This window comes from Aulonocara stuartgranti (assembly GCF_965226115.1).
Source record: "Aulonocara stuartgranti genome assembly, chromosome: 7".
Lineage (NCBI taxonomy): Eukaryota > Metazoa > Chordata > Actinopteri > Cichliformes > Cichlidae > Aulonocara > Aulonocara stuartgranti.
The window spans coordinates 56,799,973-56,825,085 of NC_138945.1; the positions used below are offsets into that span (position 1 = coordinate 56,799,973).

At 43.6% G+C, this 25,113-nt stretch overlaps 1 protein-coding gene across 5 annotated transcripts in view; it reads right to left on the reverse strand.

Moving 5' to 3' along the window:
* Positions 1-1,136: 1,136 nt before the first annotated feature.
* The window catches only part of otud7a (OTU deubiquitinase 7A), a 42,925-nt gene continuing 18,948 nt past the window's right edge, over positions 1,137-25,113 (reverse strand). For 2 of the 5 annotated variants that reach the window (XM_082542123.1, XM_082542124.1), the window contains exons 3-14: positions 23,470-23,605; positions 19,432-19,585; positions 17,169-17,354; positions 16,841-17,059; positions 15,522-15,623; positions 14,867-14,994; positions 14,136-14,248; positions 12,661-12,788; positions 12,419-12,568; positions 4,667-4,781; positions 3,995-4,079; positions 1,137-3,224 (exon numbers count right to left, since the gene is read on the reverse strand). In XM_082542123.1, coding sequence (XP_082398249.1) covers positions 1,659-3,224; positions 3,995-4,079; positions 4,667-4,781; positions 12,419-12,568; positions 12,661-12,788; positions 14,136-14,248; positions 14,867-14,994; positions 15,522-15,623; positions 16,841-17,059; positions 17,169-17,354; positions 19,432-19,516 — 2,877 coding nt within the window. In that variant the 5' untranslated portion in view covers positions 19,517-19,585; positions 23,470-23,605 and the 3' untranslated portion in view covers positions 1,137-1,658. Of the gene's footprint in view, positions 3,225-3,994; positions 4,080-4,666; positions 4,782-12,418; positions 12,569-12,660; positions 12,789-14,135; positions 14,249-14,866; positions 14,995-15,521; positions 15,624-16,840; positions 17,060-17,168; positions 17,355-19,431; positions 19,586-19,899; positions 19,999-22,685; positions 22,776-23,469; positions 23,606-25,113 lie in introns of those variants that run through there. The other 3 variants (XM_082542125.1, XM_082542126.1, XM_082542127.1) reach the window with 3 other exon arrangements.

Below are 25,113 nucleotides of genomic sequence, written 5' to 3' on the forward strand. Positions count from 1 at the left end.
TTGTAACAATAAACTATTCTTTTTCTCATATTTACATTCGTACCTAATGTGCAAATCAATAATTTAAAGTAGTGTAAAACTCTTAAAGAAATACAAAATCATATCTTACAGTCCTAAACATGGTGGAGAGTCCATGAACTAGTCGTCACATAGAAACAAAGAGGAGCAACACTGCAGTGTGTACAGGAGAGAGACAGAAGCAAACTGAGAGAGCAGTGGACATCCTTGGCCAGGACACACTAAGTTAAGGACAGCATGGTACATTATCCAAGCATCACCAGAACAAACAGCAACACAAACACTGCGTCTTTACAGTAGTCATGTCAAATGAGCAGAAAGCACTTGGAGGCCTGGGGTTTCTTTTTTTGTTGGTTTTTTTTTTGGAAAAGCCCCTCTGATTGGTTAAAGCACTGATGATCACAAAGGCTTGTGGTGCTCATAGCAGCAGGTGCTTCTTTTTAACGGCCTCTAGATATGGAAGAAGAACAATCTCACACTGGACCGGTGACACATCTATACTGCATGTCACCACATAGTGCTAGTAGCATGATTGCACATTGTGTTGTGTTGTGTGTGTGTGTCGGGGGCAACGGACATGTAAAAACACTTCAGACAAACACACATCGACCTGCTCTCACTACCCGCAGTTCTTCTCATCTAACACATTTACCAAGTAGCGCAGTCAACAGCAACTCAGAGAAACACACCATAAGCACTGCATATTTGAGAAGCAAATCATCCTATGCACATTGTTCAGTGTTTGGCACAAAAAAGAAACATTTTGAAAATCTGAACTGTACTTTTTTTTTCTTTTAAGAAGCCAGTTTGGCAGTGCTTGTGGACTTTTAGGAGGTTGACTACGGGCAAAAATGTGAAACAATGTCTTACACAATAGTTTGAGTCCAATTCCGAAACGGCAAACCTTTGCAACTTGGCTAGAACAAAGGTACACTTCACATATGAGAGTTTTACATTTCATCCTAATCCGACATTACAATCTCTAATGCTTACACATTTCAATTCCTGTAGTTCAAATTGGTTTACAAAAGCACACTGACGATCTTTTACAATGTACAAGACACAGTTAACCTACAGTAACTATATTATTGGTGCATAGACAAAATTGAGAGAGGGTGTAGCAAAAGAATCACCAATTTATTGCTTGAAATTCTAATATTATTCCCTCATTAGATTTATATTGATTGCAAAACAACTACAAATTATTTTTTCCACAGAGATTTTGAAGAACCGAGCAGAGGTATTGCATTCAAACTGATTAAAAGAGATAAAATGTTCCTTCCTGACGAGATGCAAATGTTCTGCACTTTGAAAAATAAAGAAATTTCCTTTCCACATACAGAAAGTTACATCACAAAGATGACTTTTACTCTAAAACAAGTAAAAGACTAAATTGAATGAGACAGAAGTCAAACAAAACTACGATATCTGGCCAAAGCTGCTCACTGTTTCAAGTTCTGCTTCCCCCATCATAAAGTAATAACCTTTACTAACAAGGGAAGGGCGACGGGAATACACAAGCATTCTTCAACAAAACAGGATAATGTTTGCCATCATGTTATTCTAAATGCAGAGTGCAGATGGTGTTGTTCCCTCAGGTCTCCTGCAGACTTTTTGACAAGCTGGAGTAGCGGTGATGGCTATACAGGCCTCTGCATTTTGCTCTCCCTCTCCCTGCGTTTCACCTCCTCTCTGTAGCAGTAGGAGCAGTAGTTGTCTGTCTCTGGCCTACCGTAGAAGGAGCAGTTCTCCCTCTTGCAGCGGCGCTGCTGAAAGCAGTACAAAGGGCTTCCAGAGCTCCGCCCTTTGGTTTTATCTTGGTTGAGCCAGGTGTGAGATGAGTTGTCCTCATCGGCAAACTCAAGGCAGTCCTGAATGTCTCCCGCATCGAATCCATTGGTGTAGGTGTGGGACTTGTGTTCGCCAGGCATATTGTAGGACAGCGAATCTATGGTGTTAACAGTGCGGACCCCTGACAGGCGAGCAGGGCTGTAACTCTGGGATGAAAGTGTGCGGTTCTGCTGGGGGTAGGTGGCGCATGTCTTTAGAGTGCCCACCACAGGCTTGTAGGGGTCATCTTGGAAGATGGAGGATTGCATGTTGACATCTTGTAAGTGGATCACGCTGTGCCTCTGGATGGGCGGTGTATGGCTGTAGTGGGCAGACACAGGAACAGGCCCAGGTCTCTTAGCACCAATACTGGGGGAGGAGTAAGGCGCAGGGGTTGGGGCCGGGTGCGAGACATGGTGCAAGGCTGGAGGTGGGGTGAGAGGAGGGGCCGGGACAGAGGCAAGAGGCGCCGCGGGAGTGGGACTGTTCCTGCCCTGCATCTTGAGACCCAGCGGGGGCTGGGAGTTGTTATAGGGGTGTGTGTGGTGAGGCAGGATGGGAGAGCAGCTCTCCGGAGGTGAGCTGTCTGATCTCTCCCTCTGGAAGACACTCTCATGCTCAGGCTTCTTGACAGCTACCTCATTGGTGACAGCGGGCTTCTTTTCGACCTCCTTCCTTTTCTGGTCCTGCTCCTGGCTGAAGCGCTCCTGGGCGTTTGTCAAGTAGTAGCTGATCATCTCTTCGTGGAACTGGTGTCGATGGCTGGTGAGCAGGAGTCCTGCAAAAATGAACTTACGCTCCCCCTGCATGGCAGCCCGTAGGATGTTGAGGCTGAGCTTGACATCGGTGCTGTATTTCCAGTTTTCCAGGGTCTTGTCCCCTGAGCCTTTACCTGCACTGTCCTGTCTCTCAGTGGGCGAGGAGCTGGAGGGTCTGTCTCTGTCCGTGGGGGAAGGACTAGTGGCCTTCTCAGAAGAAGTGGAGCTTGCAGACTGGCCCGAGTCCTCCTTGCTTCCCTTGGTTGACTTAGCCTCCTTTTTCTTTGCCTTTTCCCCTCCGTTCTCCCCACTGCGACCTGAGCCAGAGTTAGATTTGTTCATTTTGCCATGAACAAGGCCACCCAGACCACCCATGTTCTTCTTCAGCTTGATTCCAAGGGTTTTGCTGAAGCTACCTAGTTTGTTGGCTACAGAGTCGGCCCGGCTCTTGTCTTTGTCTTTTCGCTGCTTGTCTTTATCCTTCTCCTTGCTTGGTTTGCCAGTGTTGACGTTAGAGTTGCTGCCGACAGACTCACGGTCAGAGTCCATGGACTCGGCCAGAGACTGGACATCCTCACCTGCGGAGGCTGTGGGAGACTCTGGCTGAGCAAGGGGAGCCTGCACAAAGACACGCAAACACACACGACTGAACAGTTGTTCAAAATTCGCTTGTGGATTAGCACCATGAAAATTTAAGGGGAAAGCTTGCCGCAAAACTTTACCTACATATTTTCAGTGAATCCATCTGAATTATTGTGGGGTTGACCAGTTTTTGCCTAACAGAACGACACCTACACTGCACTCGCCTTGTGGTGCTCAAAACATGCAAAAAAATATCAGCGTCGCTTGACCGACCTTGTAGCTCATAGTGAGCACCTTCATGTAGTAACTACCTTTTCTTCTACCAGACTAGACCTGCTCTATCTGGGTCATGTTTTCTGATAAGAAACACTGCTGCTGAATTTTTTCACTTCTATTTTACCATGACCATTTGCACCATGAAGCAAGCGCCTTCTACTTCCATTCTATTAAACAGAAGAAAGACTTATCTACAGATGATTTTCCAAAAATTAAGCAAATCATGGAATGATAAACAGCACTACAGACCAAATATGCATTTTTAATTTTGAGGTAAACTTTCCTTTTCATGTATTCCCAATGAATTCCAAACAAAAAAGAAGAAGAAATCAAGTATAATTGCCTGTTTTCTATTTTTTTATAGCCAGTAAACACATAAATGTCTAAGATTATTGCTTTCTGAGAGTAAATAAAGCCGACTGATTGGACTCTGGGGCTTCGAGAACATCTGGAATGGAAGAGTCCCTGCATAGCGCTAAATTAACCATGACAAACAAGGCACACTTGTGTGAAGAAGAAAAAAAGGTTACCCTTGTTTCAGATGGAATTCGGATCCATGTTACATTCATGTAGTTGTGCAGCAGGTTTAGTTTGGCCTCCAGAGACAAGATGAGACTGGAGAAGGGGGGAAAAAAAACACATGAATTAACAACAAGCAGCGGTTACAACACGTGTGTGACATTTGTGACATATGTTCACCAAAATTTTGTGGCACATGTGGGTGTGCTATAGCATTTGTAGAAAATACTGACAAACTCTTTGAGCCATCTTGCACGAACGTGTTTCATTGTTCAAATGCAGAAGTGGAACCACGGCGCAAATAACGCCCAAAACGTATTGAGGGCAATATAAAGTCTTTTCTGCTTTGTTCACACTACAGCTTGTTGGGAGGATAAAATGACACCCTGACTGACAGGAATGTGAAACAGAAACTTCTTGCATAAACTCTTTCTTCAGCTCAGGCTTTCGCTGTTTCAGTGAGGCTCTACCTATGGGAACCTCACAATTTGCTCTTCCAGTGCTCTCATTCTTTTAAAGCGACTTGATCCTGAAGTAAATAATCTGAATTAAATCCTCCACATAGCACCTTGTAGGTGAACAGGCAGGACTCTCCTGACCTGCAGGTTTTACCCTCTCACGCCTTGTGACGCCGTGCGCCTTGTCGATAAGGATCGCCGAGTGATATACTGTACAGGACTTACTTGGCTAGCTTGGCATTATCATTGTCGTCCCTCCCCCACTCCCAATCCCTGCCGGGGTCCACGGCAAAATGGAGTGCCAGCAGCTTGTGCTCCGAGTCGGTCAGAGGGATAACAGCTGGAAGACATGAGATTATCTCACATTAGCTTGGTCCAGCTTTACCACTGGAGACAAAATAGCATGCTACCACTTCTCTCAAGGCCATCGCACTGTCACAGCGAAAGCAAGCGGCACCGTAATGACACACTAGAATAATACCACGTTAATGATCCCAGATGCCTGTCAGTGTGGGGTAAAGTATACTGGAGGTGTATTCACGCCGTCATTTATTTTTCAGGCAGAGAAGTGACCATGACCTGTGACTGTCATTCAACATGACTCATTCAAACACAGAAGGGCCTCAGTCAAACTTGATTGTTTATGATGTAATGCAGACTGGCGTGTTTAGTCTAGTCTAAACAGACTTTTATCTTTTCCACGAAGAAAATGAAAGGAAAGCATTTCTTTATTATAACTTGGGTTGAAACTGGTCTGGAGCCCCAAAGTGTTTTTATCATATAATACAACTGAAAGTTCTAAAAACAGTGACCAAATAGACATTATGGTGAGACTGTTTTATCAATTACTGCTTCCAACATCACGACTGAACGTGCAATCCCAGCTTACACGCTGAAATACAGATGTGCTTACGTGTCTGCAACACTGAACAAACTCTGGTCAGACTGCTCTTACTAGTTTTGTTCAATGCTCTCCCATTCTTTCACTTACTGTACATTTACGTGGCATAGTGTTAACATTACCAAAATGAATAACAGCCCAAAATGACTAAAATAGGACCAACCACTCTGGAAAAGAATCTCAGAAACCCATATTGCATTCATAATAGAACAAAGAAAACATATCAAATGTTTAAACTGACAAAATGCACTATTTTAAAAACTTTTTAAATTTGATGGCAGCAACACATCTCAAAATAGCAGGAACAGGGACAATGCAAGGGTGGAAAGCCAAGTGGTACTAAGAAGAAACAGCTGGAGGAACTTTTTGCACATAATTAGGTTAATTAGCAACAGGTCAGCAGCATGATTTAGTATAAAAAGAGCATCTTAAACAGCCAGAGTTTCTCAGAAGTAAAGATGAGCAGAGCTTCACAAGCTGGGGGAAAAAAGAGGTGTCGACAAATTGTGGAATAATTTTAGAATAATGTTCCTCAATGTGAAATTGTAAAGACTACAAATATCTCATTATCCACACTACACGATATATTAAAAAGAATCATCACTGGGTGCCTGTGATCTTTGGACTCTCAGTTACCACTGCATTAAAAACAGACATGGAAATCACTATATGGGTTCAGGAACACTTCCAGAAATCCTTGTCTCCACAAATGGAGGTTAAAGCTCTATCACGCAAACAAGAAGCCTGGGCTGAAACTCATTTAAAATGGACTGAGGCAAAGTGGAAGACTGTTCTGTGGTCAGACGGGTTTCGAAATGTGAAATTCTGGTTTTTTTGGAAAACACACAAGATCCTCTGGACTAAAGCGAACCCTCAGGTTTGATTGTATAAGGTTGCATTAGTGTCTATGGAGCTGCCAGCTTGGACATGTAAGGCACCATCAGTGCTGAAAGGTATTTACAGCTTTTAGAACATACGCGCTCCAATCCAGATGACATCAATTTCAGCGAAGGCCTTTAAAAATGCCTACTGCATCTGTTACAGCAGCATGAATCCCAGCGCTGAACTGGCCAGCCAGCAGTCCAGACCATTCACCAACTGAAAACACATCTGACGCATCATGAAACAAAAATATGACAAAGATGACCCAGGAGTATTGAGAATCCTGTATCATACAGCATTCCTCTCCCAGAAGTCCAGCAACTGGTCCCCTCAGTTGCCAGACCGGATGTTAAACAGTGGTAAACATGGCTGATTTTTGGAAGCGTGTCGCTGCCATCAAATTCAAAACGAGCTAAATTTTGTCTTAAAACAGTACAGTTTAAACACTTGGCCTGTTTTCTATGTTCTATTTCTAGTTTTTGAGATTTTCAAATCATTACATTCTGGTTTTATCTGCGCACAATCCAAACAATTTCAGAGCTTGAGCGTTCTACATTTGACTGAAGCTGCATAAGCTAAATTTGGTTCAGTAATAGACTGCAATCAGACACAGCAGCAGAGGATAAGAGCCGGAGTGCTGAAATAATTCCATTCATGCTTATCTGATATGATCAACTACTTAGAAGCAGGAAGAGGTTTTCAACAGTAATCACTGGACACAGAACATAAAACAGACACCTACCCGGCCTCCTCTTGTGGGAAATGTGCTTACAGTGTGTACACAGTGCAGGCATGTACAGTACTTGTTTTGGTCTGAGTGTGTGGGTGCCTTTTAAAACAACCGTACATAAGGAGGACTAACTAGACCTCGCTGGCCCACATGACAGCTCTCCTCAGGCTACCTAGTGTGGGGGTTGTTGTCCACATGACAGCAGAGAGAGGCAGGCTGTTCGGGCTGGGGACATTCCAGCCTTCACTGTCAGACCCAGATGGAAGACGCAGTCTCCTCCCTGCTTCATCAATTCTTCCACTGCCAATAGGCTGCTCTGCTCTCCAGGCTTCACGGAGACACAGATACCAGCAGCAACTGCCCCTCCTGCGTCCCTGCACGTCAAATCCTCACTCTGTGCCCTCTTGCGTGTCTTTTTTTAAGTTCATATGCATAATGAAATGCACGCGATTAATCGTGCCAGGTGTCAAAATACTGGTGGGACATGCATCCTCGTGACGCTTGAAGCTCTTGAGACACAATTAGTCCAGCTACACCCACGCCAGCGTTAACCTGATCACTCATATATATCTGGCACCATTAGTCACAAATAAATGCCTGCTGGGTAAATATATTAATAAGAGCACTGATGACAGACATTTGTCCTTAGAGGTCACCGCTGCCTTTGACTGCTTGCAAATCACAACATATTAAACACAAACTTAAAATAAAGAAATAAATGCATGACCTATGCCTGCAGCCACACCGTCAGGCGGTAATGAGCACTGGCATGGCAGCGCTGTAAGCTGAGAGGAAAGGTGGTTTTCTTTATAGATGTTTTTTCCTAGAATGTCTTGCCCAGAAAAATTCTGTCATAATCGCAAACACACACACACACACAGCCAGCCAGAGGACAGTGAACCAGCTCCCACTCAGTTCCCACTCAGGTCATACAGCAGAGGTCTGCGAGGTGCCGTCCGGGCTCCCACGATGCAGCTGTCCGTCTTTCTCGCCATTCCAAAGAGCTGTGTGTGCTGTTGTTCCCATTTGGGCCTGGTCCAAATTTAGAGATTCAACATTGCCAGTTGAGCTCTGGGGGACTAAAGTGTGCTGTAATGTATTTACTCTCCCTGTTGGCAGCTTTGTTTTGTTGTCCTTGAATGACCAATTTCCATACTTTATGGATGGATGACATCACAGCGCTGCATGGTATGCAAGCTGTGCACTCAGCAGCATCGCTGATAGCCTGCCTCACTTTGCTAAGTTTGCAGTTTGATTCGGGGAAATACGAACATACAAAACTTGGGTGTGACATGTAAGGAAACAGCAGTTAAATGAAAATCACTTGATTGGTCATAAACATATTTGTCCTTCTTTTTTGTTAGTCAAACAAAACAGCAGAATAAGATGTCAATGTGGCTTCTCCAACTTCTCCTTTTCCCCTCACTTAGACAAAGTCACCTTTTACAAGGTTTGATTGGCAGCAGAATCACGGAGTCAATGTTTCCCTCTGTATTGAGATTCAAGAACAATTTGTACTGTCTGGAAAATGCACAAATTTGAAATTCCTGACTTTGCACAGCTGCAGATTTAAAGGGCTCAATTCACCAGGGTAAACAGCAGCCATGCATGTAAACAAGTCTGAGCCTTTTCCCCAGAAAATCATGGTGGATAATAGAAGTGAATCACATCTGAAGCAACACAGAAAACTAGAATAAATACAATTTTAATGGCCATTCCCATATTGTTATACTTGATACTGCAGGCACAATGTCAAAAACCCATGTTCACATTTTGCTTTCAGGGAGCCAGAGCTTCTTGTGTTTTTTAAAAGTGGTCTTGAGCAATAGTTGTCCAGGCTTTCTGAAGGTCCTTCCATTTTTTGTTAGACACTAGCTGTTTGTTTACTCTTTTTTTTAATCAAATCCTTATAACTGACCATTTTCAGAGGAATGTTTTTTTCCTTTGTTATGCCACTTAACACTGACCTGTGAATCACTCAAGCATAAAAAAAGGCATCAAACAAGGGATGAACCAGTTTTGTGTCTACACATAACAGACAACTTAGCAAAGAACCTGTTTTAAATTGTATTTTTAGGCACTTTGTTGCTAGCAGCCTGTAATTTGTTCCCATTTCTTACCAAATACCAAAGATAACACCATAAATAGCAATTTTGCACCAACAAAGTACAAAAGAGCTATTAGGTGAAAACTTGATGTGTTTTGGCATAGTATGCAATCTGTCCTTAAAAAACTCTCAGAAACTGGATGAGTGGAGGACAAAAAGAAGAAGAAGTAACATGGGGACGACTGTGGTTCAGGGGGTTGGGAAGCGTATCTGTAACCAGAAGGTCGCTGGTTCGATCCCCGGGCTCTCTGTCCTGGTCGTTGTGTCCTTGGGCAAGACACTTTACCCTACCGCCTACTGGTGTTGGCCAGAGGGGCCGATGGTGCAATATGGCAGCCTTGCTTCTGTCAGTCTGCCCCAGGGCAGCTGTGGCTACAACCATAGCTTGCCTCCACCAGTGTGTGAATGTGAGAGTGAATGAATAGTGGTATTGTAAAGCGCTTTGGGTGCCTTGAAAAGCGCTGTATAAATCCAATCCATTATTATTAAAAAAAAATCCAGTGAACGGTTTCTGAAAAGTCAAATCCTTAAGAGACAGGAAACAAATCCAGGCAACAGGTCTTACAGTGTGACGAATGTAAAAATCTGCACAGAGGAGGTCAGGTGGAGGTTCTGTCATGGTTTGGAGCCAGTGGTGTTGGTGGTGTTACTGCCAGTGCAGTAAAAGCATATATGCATAGAGAAGCACACAGTGGAAATGAATGTGTCATGGACTGACTTCACCAGAGCCCCGGCTTCAACATTACTGAAGCAATGTAGGATCATCTAGACAGAAGAAAAAGCAGGAAACATCCAAAGACCAGCTTTGAATGAACTATTCCTGAAGACTACTTGAAGAAATCACAAGAAAGCTTGCCTAAGAGAGTTCAGGCTGTGCTGAAGAATAAAGGTGGTCACACCTTTATAGCTATACTGTTTTCCGTGTATGGTTTCACATATTTCAATACGTCACTGCACCTACGTATTCCCCATTTTCTTTGCAAATATAAAGAAATGAGGGGTGCCTCAAGACTTTTTCACAGTACTGTATACTGTCCTTTTTTCAATAGATGTGGATCTGGAGAGAAGCTGTGTAGTTAAATGACACTGTTTTGTAGGTGGTCTTTGCATAAAAGTTGTCCATTTACTTTTCATTCAAGAGAGTGTTAGAAGTGTGATGATGTGATGCCAAAGAAAACCTGGAAGTGTTTTGGTTTTAGGAGCAGAGCTTGAAATAGCTCCAGAGTTTTCCAGAGGGTCAGTTCCTCTCATAGATTTTTTAGCCACAGAAGCACAAACAAAATCATGAAAGACAGCAAGTGGCATCTACTGAGGAGCTAGTCATTATTACACAGCTGGTGACCATAGAAATGTGCACAGGTCTCTAGGTTCACCTGACTTCCTCACCCAAGCAAACCACTTGACTCCTGAGGGGAAAAAAAGGGGAAAAAAACCCTTAACAAAACTGCAATAACCTCTGGCTTCAGTCACTCCTCACGTGTTGTTTTTTCATCCGCCTTCAGTGCAACCCCAGAAGTCATGCAGGCATGCTATAAAAGGAGCAGAAGCATGATCTGTCAGGGTGATTTAGAGTCAGGTTACTAGGAAGGACTCCACTATAATCTTCCACACAGAGGGCGGAATAAAGAGCCACTATTCTAACCCAGTCCCTGACACCTGAACACACACAAGGCCAAGAGACCCTCGGATGCTCTTCACTGTGGAAGAGGGAAATTGAGAGTAAGCATCCACCTGAGACGTCCACACAGTGGCCTTACTGTCAGAAGAGCGGGTTGGTTTGCTGGGGCCCCAAGCATCCCGGGACCCTGCCCATATGTGGTGATGTGGTGAGGTCTTCGGGGCTGGCTGGGTCTGGCTCTGCCCTAGTTGGCAGTGGAAGATTAGGTCTGTCAGTCAGACTGACCGCCTGTCTGTCTGGCAGCCGTACAGAGATATGAACCAGCACGGCCGCACAGTACTGCATTGAGAAATTTACAAATTCTATTAAAATGCAGACGCACGTTATAAAAATGTGTGCATAAAAGAGAAATATGCATAACACATTTGCAGATGCTGACACTCATATTGAAAGCAGTCCAGAATTGTATAAGAGCCATGCAGTACGGGTTATCACATGGCATACTGGAGAAAGACTGCAGATGAAACACTTTCTGATCCTATCGCAGTACACTCTGTACCAGAAGGAAAAAGTACAGCCACGCAGTGGTGTTGTGATCAGGCTGCTGTGTGTTTTTTGGGTATATGCACCATCTGGTGGACAAGAAGAGAATCCATCAGCCCGCTAAATCCCCAAACACTAGTGTAAGTATTCAGTAGTTCTCAGCTGTGTGGTAGACTGGCTTTGATGTGCTGCTGGGGCATTAAAGAGAATGACTGCAGGGCAGGAATGGCAGGTTAGTAATCATGTCTGTCTGCTAGCCTGCAGTGGTCATAGACGGACTTAATAACTAGGTTGGTGTTTGATGACCCAGATTAGGACCTTGAATATTCAAAAAAGCGAGAGAGAGAGAGAGAGAGAGAGAGAGAGAGAGAGAGAGAGAGAGAGAGAGAGAGAGAAAGAGGAAGAATGAAACTGCTTGTTCGCTTGCGAGTGAGAAAAAGAGACAGAGACGGAGTCAGCCAGCTGCCCCCGCAAATGACACGTGAGTTCCACCCACTGAGTCAGATACAGAAGAGTGCCGTGACTACTAAGACTGGTTGTCAGGGAGATCCACTCTGTTTATCAATTAAAAACGTCCGTGTGAGAAATGCTCTGACCTCAAGAGCGAGCAACGCACCCAGAGTGGGAACGCTGGCATCTGAGTGAACAAAACAAGCCTTGCTCAACACAAGGGACAATCCACACTTCCTTACCACAACATAACACAATCAATATGCTCTGCACAGCATCGTGTCACAAATTCCTGTGAAAGAGGCACACATATAAACACACACCCCTACTCTGACAAATTAAACTCACAACAGTGACTGCAGGTGAGCTTTGAATTATTCGGTCAGCTCCTAATAAGAAGAAGAAGCGTGCTGTCCACTTTCCTGCATGTTGGCCACTTTCTGGTTCCTGCTGCCAACTGGCCTGTTTAAATAATGGATCACGAGTAATTAGACTGCTGTCTCATACATTATTCACCTCTAGCAGGACAGGCAGACCACTCGCCTTCCCTCTCGCAGTACTCCACCCACCAAGTTAAAAGCAATGGCTGTCAAACTACTGCAGATGTTGTCAGAAAAAAAACCTTGAATTTTCATGAACAGGAGGTCAAGAAAAGGTTTTGCATTAAAGATTCCCACCTGAGGATGCCGTCGGCTCTTTCTGTCAGGGTATAGAAGCGATTTTTGGTTTTTTGCTGGACATCTTACCTTGCTCGCGCTGCTGGTCTCTCTGCTCCATGGACACCAGTGCGGAGAAGTGCGCCTGATCGTAGGCCAGGACCAGTGGGGAGCAGTGACAGCGGCTCGGGGGCACCTCGAGGGGCAGATAGAGCCCTCCAAACGGGATGGGAGCAAACGCTGGAATTCAGATAGAGAACCATATTTAGTTTCACTCTATCGCTTGAACTGCTGTACCAGAGAGGAGCGAGTCGACATGCGTTCAAGTCTACCTTCTCCTCCCGAGTCTCTGAGCATTGTATCAGCCACCACTACAATTGGCCTGCGTAGCACGTGGGCCAGCACAAACACATGGAACTCCTCCAGACTCTCATAGACCGGATCCTCTGAGTTATCCACCCTGAAGGGAAAAAACCCAAAAACATTACATTACACACTGCAACACTGTAGCAATTTCCTGCTTCTGTATTGAGGCCAGCCAAAATAGCAATGTCCATGCCAATCATATGCCTAATCTGATCCTCTTGAATCCATTTCCCATTTGGCTCGCTTTAACAGACAGGACAACGATGCCCATCCTGTCATACATGTGTTTCAGTAAAAGAGAGCAGGAGAGGAAAACGAGAAAAGGGAAGGGAGAGCCATAGCTCTCAGGCATGCAGCCACCAGGGAACCAGAGGATGTACAACAATTAAGTTGTCAGCCACACAAACAGCCACGCTGCCAAATTCACTCTAATAAAGAGCCTCTTAATATGCGATCCCACTCATCCTATTTAGGGCCTCATCTCACACTAGGACCATCAAACATCCCTAACCTGATTACCGTATCACAGTCAACCTCAATGAGAGGTTAAAAACACCAGATTAAATGAGGAAATGATTTCCTTTAACAGAAATTTTTCAGCACTGGACGGCATTGCACCAACATGAGGAATAACACAGAAAAACTGTGCTGTTTTCAGATGTCGCACTCACAAAGAAACAGTTTGCAAGGAGGTTTTTTTTGTTGTTGTTGTTGGTTTTTTTTACATTTCACTTTCAACTGAAACAAAAGTTAGTGATGACGAGCACAGATAACCACAGCCTCCTTAAATGGCACTGTATGTATTTCAGCAGACACCGTGATGAGCCTGTCTGTCCGTCAGAGCGGTTTTCACTTCACTATAGCGAGCACCTACATGAGAAAGTATGTATGTTTATTTCAGTGAATATGGAAACAGAGACAAACCACAAGTTTCTCTGCGTAGGAGGAGGAAACCAGAGTACGTTTCAAATCTGCCTCTGTAGCCTGAGATAAACCCTGCGTTACCCTTATTTATGCAGCTTTCTGCAGCTAAAAGTAACCCACAGCTCAGGGGAGGTTCACAGCTCAGATGATTAATACTGACGACAGCCAGTAGATGGCACAGTTTCACGCGTTAGCTTCAGCAATGTTATTAAAGGGAGGCAGCGGTTCTGAAGAGAAACTGTCCAAGTGGAAACAATGAGTTTCCCTGACAAATTGATTTTACTGAGAAGGTCACTTTTGTTTTAGCTGTGGGCTTTGTGCAGCGCTTCACCACACAGGGTTAGGAAACAAAGGAGGGTTGTAATGTAGGATTAAAACGGCACTGCTCGCTGCTGCATTTCCGTTTCGTTCCATTCATTTTATGCAGTGATTCAGGAGCAACTTTTGCTGAATTTTGGTCAGTGGTAATGTGTCTGGGAAATTGAATGTGCTTGTGGGCTCGACTGTAAGCCCGTACCCTCCACTGGTGTTCCCGTTTTTGCTGAGGTGACTTCGAGGCTCGCTGGAGGCCAACTTTAGCAGTTCGTTCCACTCTTTCTCCCACTCCTCTTCGGTGTACACCAGCCCTGACTGCAGAAAAAAAAAGAAAAGAAAAGGAAATTCTGATTAATATGCACAGTGTTCACCCAGACAGCCCATTTTTTGCCATTGCAGCTTCCATTTGTGGACATTTTGTCATTTTTCCACCGTTAATGAGTGTTTGGTAAAAGAGAAAGTCAGGAGATACGGGTAATTAGAGACAGGTGGCTGACATGAAACAATGCTCCGTGCCCAGACGCAAACCAGGACGCTGCGTTACATGAGATGCATCTTAGATCACTGGGCCACCAGGACGCCTTGGGCGTTTTTAAAACATGAGCATCTGGACTACTTCTTAGGGCTGAGCTATCTTTGGTGACACCGTTTTTCTAATAGATTTTAAAACTCTTTAATACATGAATATCAAGAAAATGGAGGAAATGTAGAGGATTTGACAGTATTAGCGGCACTGCTACTAATGCACGCTTGCGATCATGGAAAGATCATTTTTTATCAAAGCAAAAAAAACTAAAAGTGCAAAATCGGAGACTATTAACTGCGGCTCGTTTAATGCTTGCTTGCTCATATGGATTTATTAATATGTCATTAATGAAAGAGGATGCGGTGCATTTAGGAGTTTCAGTGTGTGAAGACTGACGCTCTCCCTACCTCCTTGTTCTGTTGCGTCTGCTGCCACCTCCATCTCCTCTTCAGAGCGTCTCTCTCCGCTCCGCTCTTCATCATGGTGTACAGGGACTTCCTCAGCATCAGGTCTCTGTCATGGAAGCCCCACATCCCTGATAAATGCACACACATGACATGTTGCTGAATGGTAGGACAGAGGAGATGAAACAATGTGGCCATTACACACAAAACAAGATTATGTTGATAAATCATTCAGAGGTGTCCATGGCTTTTTATTAAAAATGTCCTTCATCACTCCTCAAACAGCCTCAGTTGTCTGACAGACACAGTAGATTGCATTAACTCCGGTGTGCCTAACCCTGTGCTGCTAGCAGTCCTCACACTGAGGAGTCAACCACCTCTTTCAGCAGATACCTGAATATGGCGTTGTCTCTTAAACCCTACGGCTGAAAGTCTCCTGCAGTGTATAGGTCACTTTCCTCCTTCCCTTCCTTGCTTCCTTGGCTTTCTCCAGCTCCATCATTCGCAGACTATTCCTTATATTCAGCAGCTGCTCTGCAGCACTGACATGGTTTTTAGATAGACATGACACCAGCTCGCACAGCTGATGCTTAGAGAAGCGCTCCATTATTACCGGGTTTTTGATTCAAGCGTAAATTATGAATAGTGAATAACTCACCCAACGAGGCAGCATGCAGGAGGCAGTTCCCATCCCCTGTGGTGGCCAGAGGGAGCAGCTTCTTGCAGCTGGTGCACATTGTAGACCACCAGTTCAGACGACCTGCGCACAACAGCGAGAGCAACACGAGGATGTCAGAAAATACACTTATTAATTACATCACAGAGGCAAGAAAACACACAGTTTTTCCAACAAGCACAATTTGTTTCAAAACCAGCACGTCTCCCTAAAACAAGTTCCTCCTCAGCCCAACTTTTACAGTATGTACAGCTTTCCACTTCATCATAGCCGTGCTTGCATCCCTGAGGGAGAGACGACTGTTTCACAGCCCTGGGCACCACACAGTGCTTTACTGCAGCTAGCCGCACTGCTCTGAGCCGGGGGTGATCTGACTGCATCATTTATTTAACAACATTAAACACAGAAGAGCGTCTGAATGATTTACCCCTCAGTGTGGATGGGCTCAGAATGCAGATGTTTTCTCGATTTGCAGCTCCTGATTTTATTTCTCACAATAAATATTCGTTAATTGTCTAGAAAGTTGGACTAGCTTGACTTATCAGCGCTTTTTATGACGTTACATCAAAGAGTAATACATGTGCCCTGCACATGGAATATAACGGCTGAGAATCAACCACCCATGAAGAAAGGCTAATTCACAACTGGTTGTACTTTACTGTACCTTTTCCTAATTGCAGAGATATGCACTTTATAGTAGTGGCTAAGCTTTGGTACCCACAGTCTGCGATTTATAAAGTTTAGAGTAAATTTGCAGCAGTAAATCCATCACTTTTTCACAAGAGATCAGATAAATCTTGTGTTTATCTAAATATTTAACTATAAAGACACTGATTCTGTCCTATTTATGTGTTAACGGTTAATTGACCCAATATTTCTCTGGCTGAGTGTTCGCAGACCTTGAACAGAATCAAATTTAGGAGGTTTTACAGTCTCTGCAGTCCTGGTGTGGAAAAGTCTGCAGGAAGATTGGAAACTTCTCTAACTAGTTTCTCTCCGTAGTTCAAAGCGTCGGCTGGGATATGAATCCTTTGGGGTCCCGGATGCTTTGAATTAGCTGTTGTCATCTCCCTTCCAGATGATGCTGCTACTCTGATTTGCTCAGTCTCTCTGTCTTAATTTCAGTCTAGCCCCCTACATCTGTCTGCTTCACTGACTTTCAGAGCATTTTCTCACTGCTACTGCTTTGTTAGACGAACATTTTATTCTCACTAAACTGAGAATATGGGGAAAAGCACGTATCCCATATCAGTAGGAGCAGAAGGACTTTAAGTGAATGTATAACATCCTACAGTACTCACCAGCCTGCTCCAAAGCCATCATGGTTGACTGCTCTATCAGATCTCTTTCTATGAAGCTCCTAAAGTCTTCGCTGTAGACGCTGAGGTCCGGTAGCTGGAATGTGTAAATGGGCATCTCAAGAGGGAACTGCTCGCTGGTACACTCACTAGCCACCTGCAACCGTGCCAGGGAGACGATAGCAGAGCTGGCATGGGAGATTCCACGCGAGAGACGCTTCTCTGAAAATGAGAGACAAATGAAAAGTGAAGGGACGAGTGGAAAGCAAACTGAAAGATGAAAGAAAAAGATTTCTTTGGATCCTGGCGATGGTCGCGCTGAGGTGGCTACCTTGTGCATTGTCCTCCTGCTTCTGTGCACACGGTCTGTCGATCTTGCTGACATGGGTGGGTGTGTCACGCGTCTCTGGCTGTTTGTAATAGCGGCCCTCGTTAAAGACCTGCGGCAGGTTGGCAGTGTGGACCTGTCTGAGCTCCTCGTAGTCATTTAGAGCAGCACTGAGGTCCCAGTTTTTACCTGGAGGAGAAACACACAAATTTTTTATTTAAAAAAAAAAGGCTTTTCTGAAAGAAAAAAAAAGCCAACATTCACAACAAGACACTCTTAACTACAGCTTACAGTAAACAGGGTTATCTCGTGGTAAAAAAACTACCTATGCTACCTATTGTGGGAAGTAAAGGGGAACCCTGGGACAGAATGCAAAAAGCTGCTGAGTATGCTGCAAATAAGCCACATAAATCATTTAGCACAGATAAATTCCGACAAATTCCTATATCTTAAAAATTTTAAAGAATGAGCTTCAGTTATAACGATACAACATCCATATGGAGCAAAGTCACACAGTGCTTTTGCCCGAGGAAAACACGCTGCTTCACGTAAAATACAGACTTGGATATCGAGGTTATAAAGACAGTGAAGGGAAGCAGATCCATTAACATTATGACAGCAATATCCTGATGTGCAAGGAGGGACCCACAAAGAGACCCACACACATACTGGCAACACATGCAGAGACACAGTTGTCTCCTCTGGGTGCTGTCTCTCTAACAGAAATCCCCTCAAGGCTTTAAAGACACGAGTCAAGTCTTAGTCTTATTATACCACAGTGTGATATTTTTTAACAATGCCATAGGAACTCTCTGCAAACCAGTCATTTCAAAACCCACGGGTGTGTCTTCGTGTAATCGGAGCATGTTCGTGAGTCAGAGTCCATTAATGGAAAGCCTTTGTAAAAAGAGACCTGCAGGAAGTTGTCCTCTCTTGCTGACTTCCAGACACGATGATTGCGAAGCGTCTGGATATGAGAACCGACACCACTAATCGCTGTCTCTCACATCAATCAATGCAAAGCTTATTTCGCTCTATGGATCTCAGTATCTTGAGCTACACAAATACAGGAATACAACTTATGGTCCAGCTGCACAGCCACTCAGCACCTAATGCACTGTCTTTAAAAGCTTCCACATTAGCCTGCTATTAACTTTGGTTTGGAAAGCACTATTTCAACGCTTTCATTTATAATGCCTGTCGTCTGCAAAACAAAACAAAACAAAAACCCACATAAATTCATGCAGTATGAACGTACATCACAATCTGAATACAATAAAGGCCCAAAACCAATTCAACAGTGTAGATTCAATACTTAAACAGGCCTCTAGGGGGAAGCACCACATGTGCTCTGTCATGTTTCTCTGTCTCTTCACACCAACTTGATTCAGACCGCAGGGTCACAGAGCAGCTGTTTGATTCAAGCCTCTAAAACTAAGACAACATCAGACCAAAGCACAATACTGAAACAGCTCATCCAGGCTCTTGTCTGCCTTGTCTGAGTGCACGGTCTTGTTTGGTGTCTGTGAGTGTCACGTGTAGTCCACCGAGGTTAAGTGCCAAAACAGAATCAGGAAAAAAACTGACAGTAGCAGAGAATCGGACGCTCAAAACTCTCACTCTTCATCCGAAGAGACGAAACTGGATGTACTATATACACCCAGACAAAAAAAAAATTCCAGGACACATGCGTGCTGCCAGCACTCCACGAGGATTTCATCACCCTAATGGATGCCTGATTACTGTGGTGCACGCTTTTATTCCTGTAAAGCAGACAAGAATGCGTTTGCACTTATGGTTCAGCGTGCTTCACTTTATGCTAAATTAGATGAAATCACAGAATTTCCTGTGGACGAACGAAGAGTAGAAACGCACAACATATATATCTACTGAAGCTGATTCAACCAGCTATCAATCAGCTTTCTGAGGCCGTGTGCATTTTGCTGCCTTTTCTTTTTTTTTTTTTTTGGAGCTGCACCCAAGCTATACAAGTGCCAGTAACACTGTGCTCCTCAATGAGTTCCAATGAATGGGCACAAAGCTTTCTCTGGGGAGCGCCCTCGTAAAACTGTCACACTGGCCTCTAAATCAGCAAGCTTGCTCTCCGACGCAGGCCCCTCTCCTCTCCGCCCGTCTTCTGTTTTCTTTATTTTCCGTTCCGCTTATTTCCTCTTCTCTGCTCATGGCATAACTGGGAGCAGCCGATCAAAACAATACATATAAATATTTAGATTTCGCAAGAAAAGAGCGCGTAGTCATCTCTTACCTTCCAGCAGGTCTCTTGCCAGACCTGGTTCTGCCCCGGTGGACCGAACAAAGTCTGACAGGACCGCGTCCATGTCCAGAGTCATGTGATCATGTGTGTGCGCTGCCCAAGGTGCAGCGGTGGCCTTGGTGGACGCCAGGCTTCACGTTCTCATCTGAGGTGGAATATGGAAAAAAAAGGCAAAGAAAAACACAAGCAGGTTTTAAACAGACTGTTCAACAGCATCGGCCACACCTTTAAAAACGGATTCCTCACTAACCCCTTTGAGAAGAGACTGCCCCGCTGCCTCGTTTTAATCCTAGCCAGCAGCTCAAGCCAGCTTGTACTGGTGTGCAATGCTTTATAGAGCATAGTTCATAGTAATGTGAAGAGCACTCAACTCCCAGCACTCCTCCCAGCCTCTTCTAACATTCACAACATAATAACCAGCATCACAGATGCAATATGAAAACCACAACCAGGACTCACCTGCTTATGCCCAAAGAATCTGGCCAACTGCCCATGAACATAACAACACTGAGCTTCTTCCAGCCACTGAGTGTCAACCTGTGGTCTTTGGGTATGATCCAGTATCTGAACACATCAATATACGGATATTATTGATGTAGACAGAGGAAGGATGCCTCTGACTATTAGTGTAGTTGTGTGATTCAGTGTGATGTTATTTAGTGTGATGGGATTTTTACATCATGGCTATAACACCCGAGCTCTAATCATCAACAAACATTGCCTTGTTAGGTCATAAATAACACAACTGCGCACGCGCACTCACTCCCTCGGTCTATGGAATGAATGAGTCCACGCATAGCTTTCATTCCCCTTCCTTCTGTGTGGGTGACGGGGAAGCTGAGCTCAGAGCATTGTCAGTGAAGAAACAAACACCTACAGGCTGGAGCTCTGACACCAGGCCTCTGTGTACTGAACAGAGGTTGGAGAACAGTTCAGATGTGAAACTTTGACCTTAAGAGGAGTGAGAGCATGTTGGAGCCATCCAGATACTCTGCCCACGCATGAGAGAGGCAAGCAGGACAGAAGCGCTAGCTCCAAGTGCGCCACAGGGACTGGACTTTCCATCAGGGTTCGGATAAGCTTTGTGGGCCGGCAGACACTCCCGCTTCCGAGGTTACAGAAAACCAGTGAAATAATCAAAAAGCATAATGAGGGACAGCAGAATATCGTGGCATCTTTTGCTGAGCACTACAGAAATTTTTTTTATTTCAAAGTGTCCCCTCAGTCAGTATTATCAGCACATGGAAATTAAAGGCACGAGACATAAAAGAATATAACTTGAGTGCTTTTTGATTGTTGGCATTAGATTTAGAAGCATCATTCTTCAAGACCCAGCAACTTCAGTCTTTGTCATATGCATTATTAATGAGTTAAAGCTGCACTTAAGCTTTAGTTTAGCTGACCTACTTAGTGTGCATTGTGTTGAATGTAGATTATTGTACCGAGAGAAACAGGAAATGCAACATTTACAGTGTTCGACTGTGAATAATAAAGCTATGAGCCAACGTTTATAATTTTGGCTTTTTACATACTTGAAATTGGACATTTTCTTTTTATAACCAACAGGCAAACTTTTTATTTCAGCCATAAATACCACTTAGAGAAAATTCTAAACCCTTGAACGCAGTCTGTGAGATATTTATCTTCTTTGAGGACTTAAGAGGCACCAATTGTGTGCGTAATTACACTATAAGGGCTCAATATGGATTAATAGGCTGCCTATCAGGGTATCAATAACGCTTTGCAAAGGAAAAATCTTTGACGAACGGTGGAGAAGGAATGAGAGAGAGCGCATTCTTTAGAAGCCAGGGTCTCATCTTTTCCCATAAGAGCAGCACTACTGAGGTCATTTTCCCTGTGGGAGGTAATTATGACTCAAACACCCAAATGTATGCTTTTCTACTTGATGTAAAAACATGTGGGCCATAATAACTATAGGTCTATCTAGCTTCCTGTTAGTCACCAACTCTGTTGGCTTTTTCACACTTCTGCAAAATGTGAAGGCAAGTTGACAAATGCAGCAAAAGGACTGAAACTCAAATGCAACTTCTGTACCTCTCAGGGTCATTTTTGTAGAATATGGATGAACTACTTTGGAAAACTGACCAGTAACGTTTCCTTCAAACTGTAATATCCAGATATAGATCAGTATAAATTCAGGAGTAAGCAGTTTTGGAATGTAAATGAGTACAATCATTTGGCTGCTGTTGTTAAACAGGTTTTTTTTCTCTTTACTTTAGTTTGATTTATATCGTTATACAAACTGTAAAAAATGGGACTTGTAGTAGAGGTAGTACTTGGATGGTACTTCCCTGAAAACCTCCAAACCTGTGGAGATCTGTGCTCGCATAACAAAAAACTGAAGCTACACAAAAGTTGTTGCAGAGCTCTGTGTACACTTTGTGATGACCATATATGTCTGACTCTGACCTGAGAAGACCCTCGCCTTTTTGCAGAAGCAGAAAGCACATCACTTCCAACACTTTTCTGTTAAGCGTTCTGTGCACACGTCTTACCATAAGTGTATAAAATGTGCCCTATTGTGACATTGTACACATCAAAGCGGTCAAGTTATCTCCAGCTTGATCAACTGCCATGAAACAGTAAAACACTACTTCCACTTTAAAGTGGATCTTACACGCCGTTTCTTATTTTCTTCCATAGATTTAGCATTACAGTGGTGGATAATCATGTTAACCATGGCCAAAGTTTCAAATACTGTGGTCAGCACTGGATAGGTAATCCCACAGTGTCAGAGAGATAATATTCCTTATACAATGATCTCAGGCACAGTTCTTGCTAAGAACACAGAAGCCCCACCCACCTGCTTGTTTAAACCTTCTGTATGCAAAAGAAAGCTGGCTCAAGGTAGTGTCATATACCATGCATAACTGTTCTGTTATTTACTGTTTTGATGGTGAGGTTTTTGCTCTGTGAAACATGTGAATGGACGTCACACAGAGAAGGCTGGAAGTGAAATCAACTATCCGGTCGTTAAGTGATGACGTGAGGAATCCTACTTCCGGGCCTAAAGTAGTCTGCGTTTAATATGGCTTTTGTGTTGTTAACATGTTTAATGTTATGTATTTTCTTCTATTTAATCTCAAAAAGCTCCTAAAACAGTCAGTGATCACTGTTGACCTCCCTCGGCTTTTATTACCGCTAATCATTTATTTAAGCTCAGTTTTTAAAACCTTAGGATGTAACTACAGCCCAGCCCATGCAGCAGTATATGAATGACTAACCTCGTATTGTGAATGGATTATCTCAGTTGTTCTCCTGGCTGAAGTTTGGTCCTTTTACAGCATCCTGCCATGCGATTACATTTGTTCCTGACCACCGAGAACACTCGCGTTAACTTTTATCGAGTGGAAAAAAAGTTAGCTTGTTTATATTATGCTAACATAGCTGTGTCGCTAGCGGTCACGTAGCACATCATTATATACCAGCTAGCCCAACTTCAGTAACCCTACAAACGTCACTGCTGTTTAGTTTTCTGTCTTCATTTATGTTGGAAGTGATAACAGAGCTGTACGTTTTAATTTGTTTCCAAAACCCCGCAGTCAGGACATGCTATATTGTATTTAGATAGAAGCTAGCGAGCTAACTTCCTGCTAACTTCTAACTCGTTAAATGCCATAAATTCTGTTTTCGTGGATGCCTGGATGTTAAACTCAATTGTTACACCTGGTAGAGCAGAACGCTGATCATTTTATTAAAGATGAAAGACTTTAGACAGTTTTTCAACTCTCAGTAATGCCATAGTGATCGTTTGATATATGGACCTGCAGCGGAGTTTAGGCCCAGGCACGGCTAGTGACGTCAGACTTAACGACCGGATAGTACCCATGCCCATCACTCAAGAAAACAAGATGCCCACTGCAGAAGTGCTGCTCACTGATGTGTTTTTGACAAAGTGGGTGTCTATGACAGCCACATCCAGCCAATGTTATTATTGTCATCTACCAGCTGAATGTGACAACACTGATGATGTGATGCAACTTTCTCTCTTTAGGTGGTGATACATACATTCTGTATTTTCGCTGAGGGTTGTTGAGAAGCCATCTGATGACCCACAGAACTGCCAGGACCAGACGGTGGGCTAGTCCATGACTTCAGAGGCAGCAGAGGAAAGGAAGACACTGGGGATGCAAAGAAGAGAATCCTGAAACACACAAAAACACTGAACATTAGCATCCAAAAAAAATTTCAGTTGGCGAGTCTGTGGAGCAAACTCTGTGACAATCAGCACTTCTTGGTTTTCAAGTATTGCTCACAAAGGTGTTTTTAGGTTCATTACCATGCTGCAAAATGAATGCATCTCCACAAAGATGCAAACCTGAACACGTCTCTGATGACTGGAGTGCTACTTCTCTCTTGTCAAGGTGGAGTGGATTTGAAGCAGGTGGCCAACTCCAGAGAAGGCAAATAAATGAATAAATAAATCATTTTGCAAGAGTGGTGAAGTGATTTAGAGACCACTACTAATTTTCCAAGACCACAACTAGACTATATTTTTGTTGATTTGGGGTGTTGCTATTTTCATTTTACAAATGTGGTTTGTGATAAAGTTGCTTTTCCACCTCTCTGTGACTAAAATGTGATTTAATTTTGTATTTACTTTACTTGTGATGCTTGTGCTTTGGACAGCTGACCCAGCATCCTTAAAAGTGCCATGCGCTGCCCACTTATGAACCTTAAGTCTAGCTACAAATGGGACCCATTTGCTAAGAATAATGATCCACTTTCTGTCACTCTCACTTACTAACACCTATCACAACACTAATTAGTTAACAAGGTTTGACTGGAATAACAGGTGAACAACGGCTACAAATTAATTAACTTAAACAAATCTCTAGCGATTTAATCAATGCTTGAGTGGCATCTGATTCTTTTTCATATGCACTGCATGTGCCCTGAACTTTTATAGACATCACCCAGGAGAGCTGTGTGTGAACGCCTAGCGGCAACTTCCAGGGCTGAAAAATAAAGCCAACATGAGTGCCAAAAACTTGAGGCTGAGTCTAAAAGTGAGTCAACTGCCAAACACTCCAAATTAAAATGCCCAATGTAACGCATACTTCTGGATACTGGAGTAAGAGGCGTGGTTGCTTTGATTGACAGGCGTCCTGGCTTTACTTGCACTAATTAAAGTCAGTAAACTGGACCTCTGTCGATGGTCTTGGTGCCCTTGGGAGCATTTTTAATGGAATTATCTGACACATGGCTTACTGAGCGGTGAAGCCTGTCCAAGAAGTTTGTGCTTCAGCTTTCAAGAGTGAATTTCTAGTATTTTCCTCTGAATTACCTCTAATCGCCACAGATGTTTCCCTGTGTGTTGTATCTGTGGAGTTTAGTTAAGCAGCTTGGTACACAGGCATGCTGGTGTTACCCTCCCAACATTAGCAGTTTAGTGTTGGGTTGCAGATGTGTGATTAGGCAATATAGCATATGTACACAAGAAATGAGAGGACAGTAAGCAATAAGTCCCAGTTCAAATACAGCAGTGACTATTACGCTATCCTCCAATGGGTCACACCAACCAACGCCTCTCTCCACCCTTTCAGCACAGCACTGTGAAGTGCTGAGGAGTTAGTGTGAAAGCTAAGTGCTACTAAAATATCCTTCAGTGTCATGCATTATTCACATCAACAGAAGAAAGGTTCATAAACT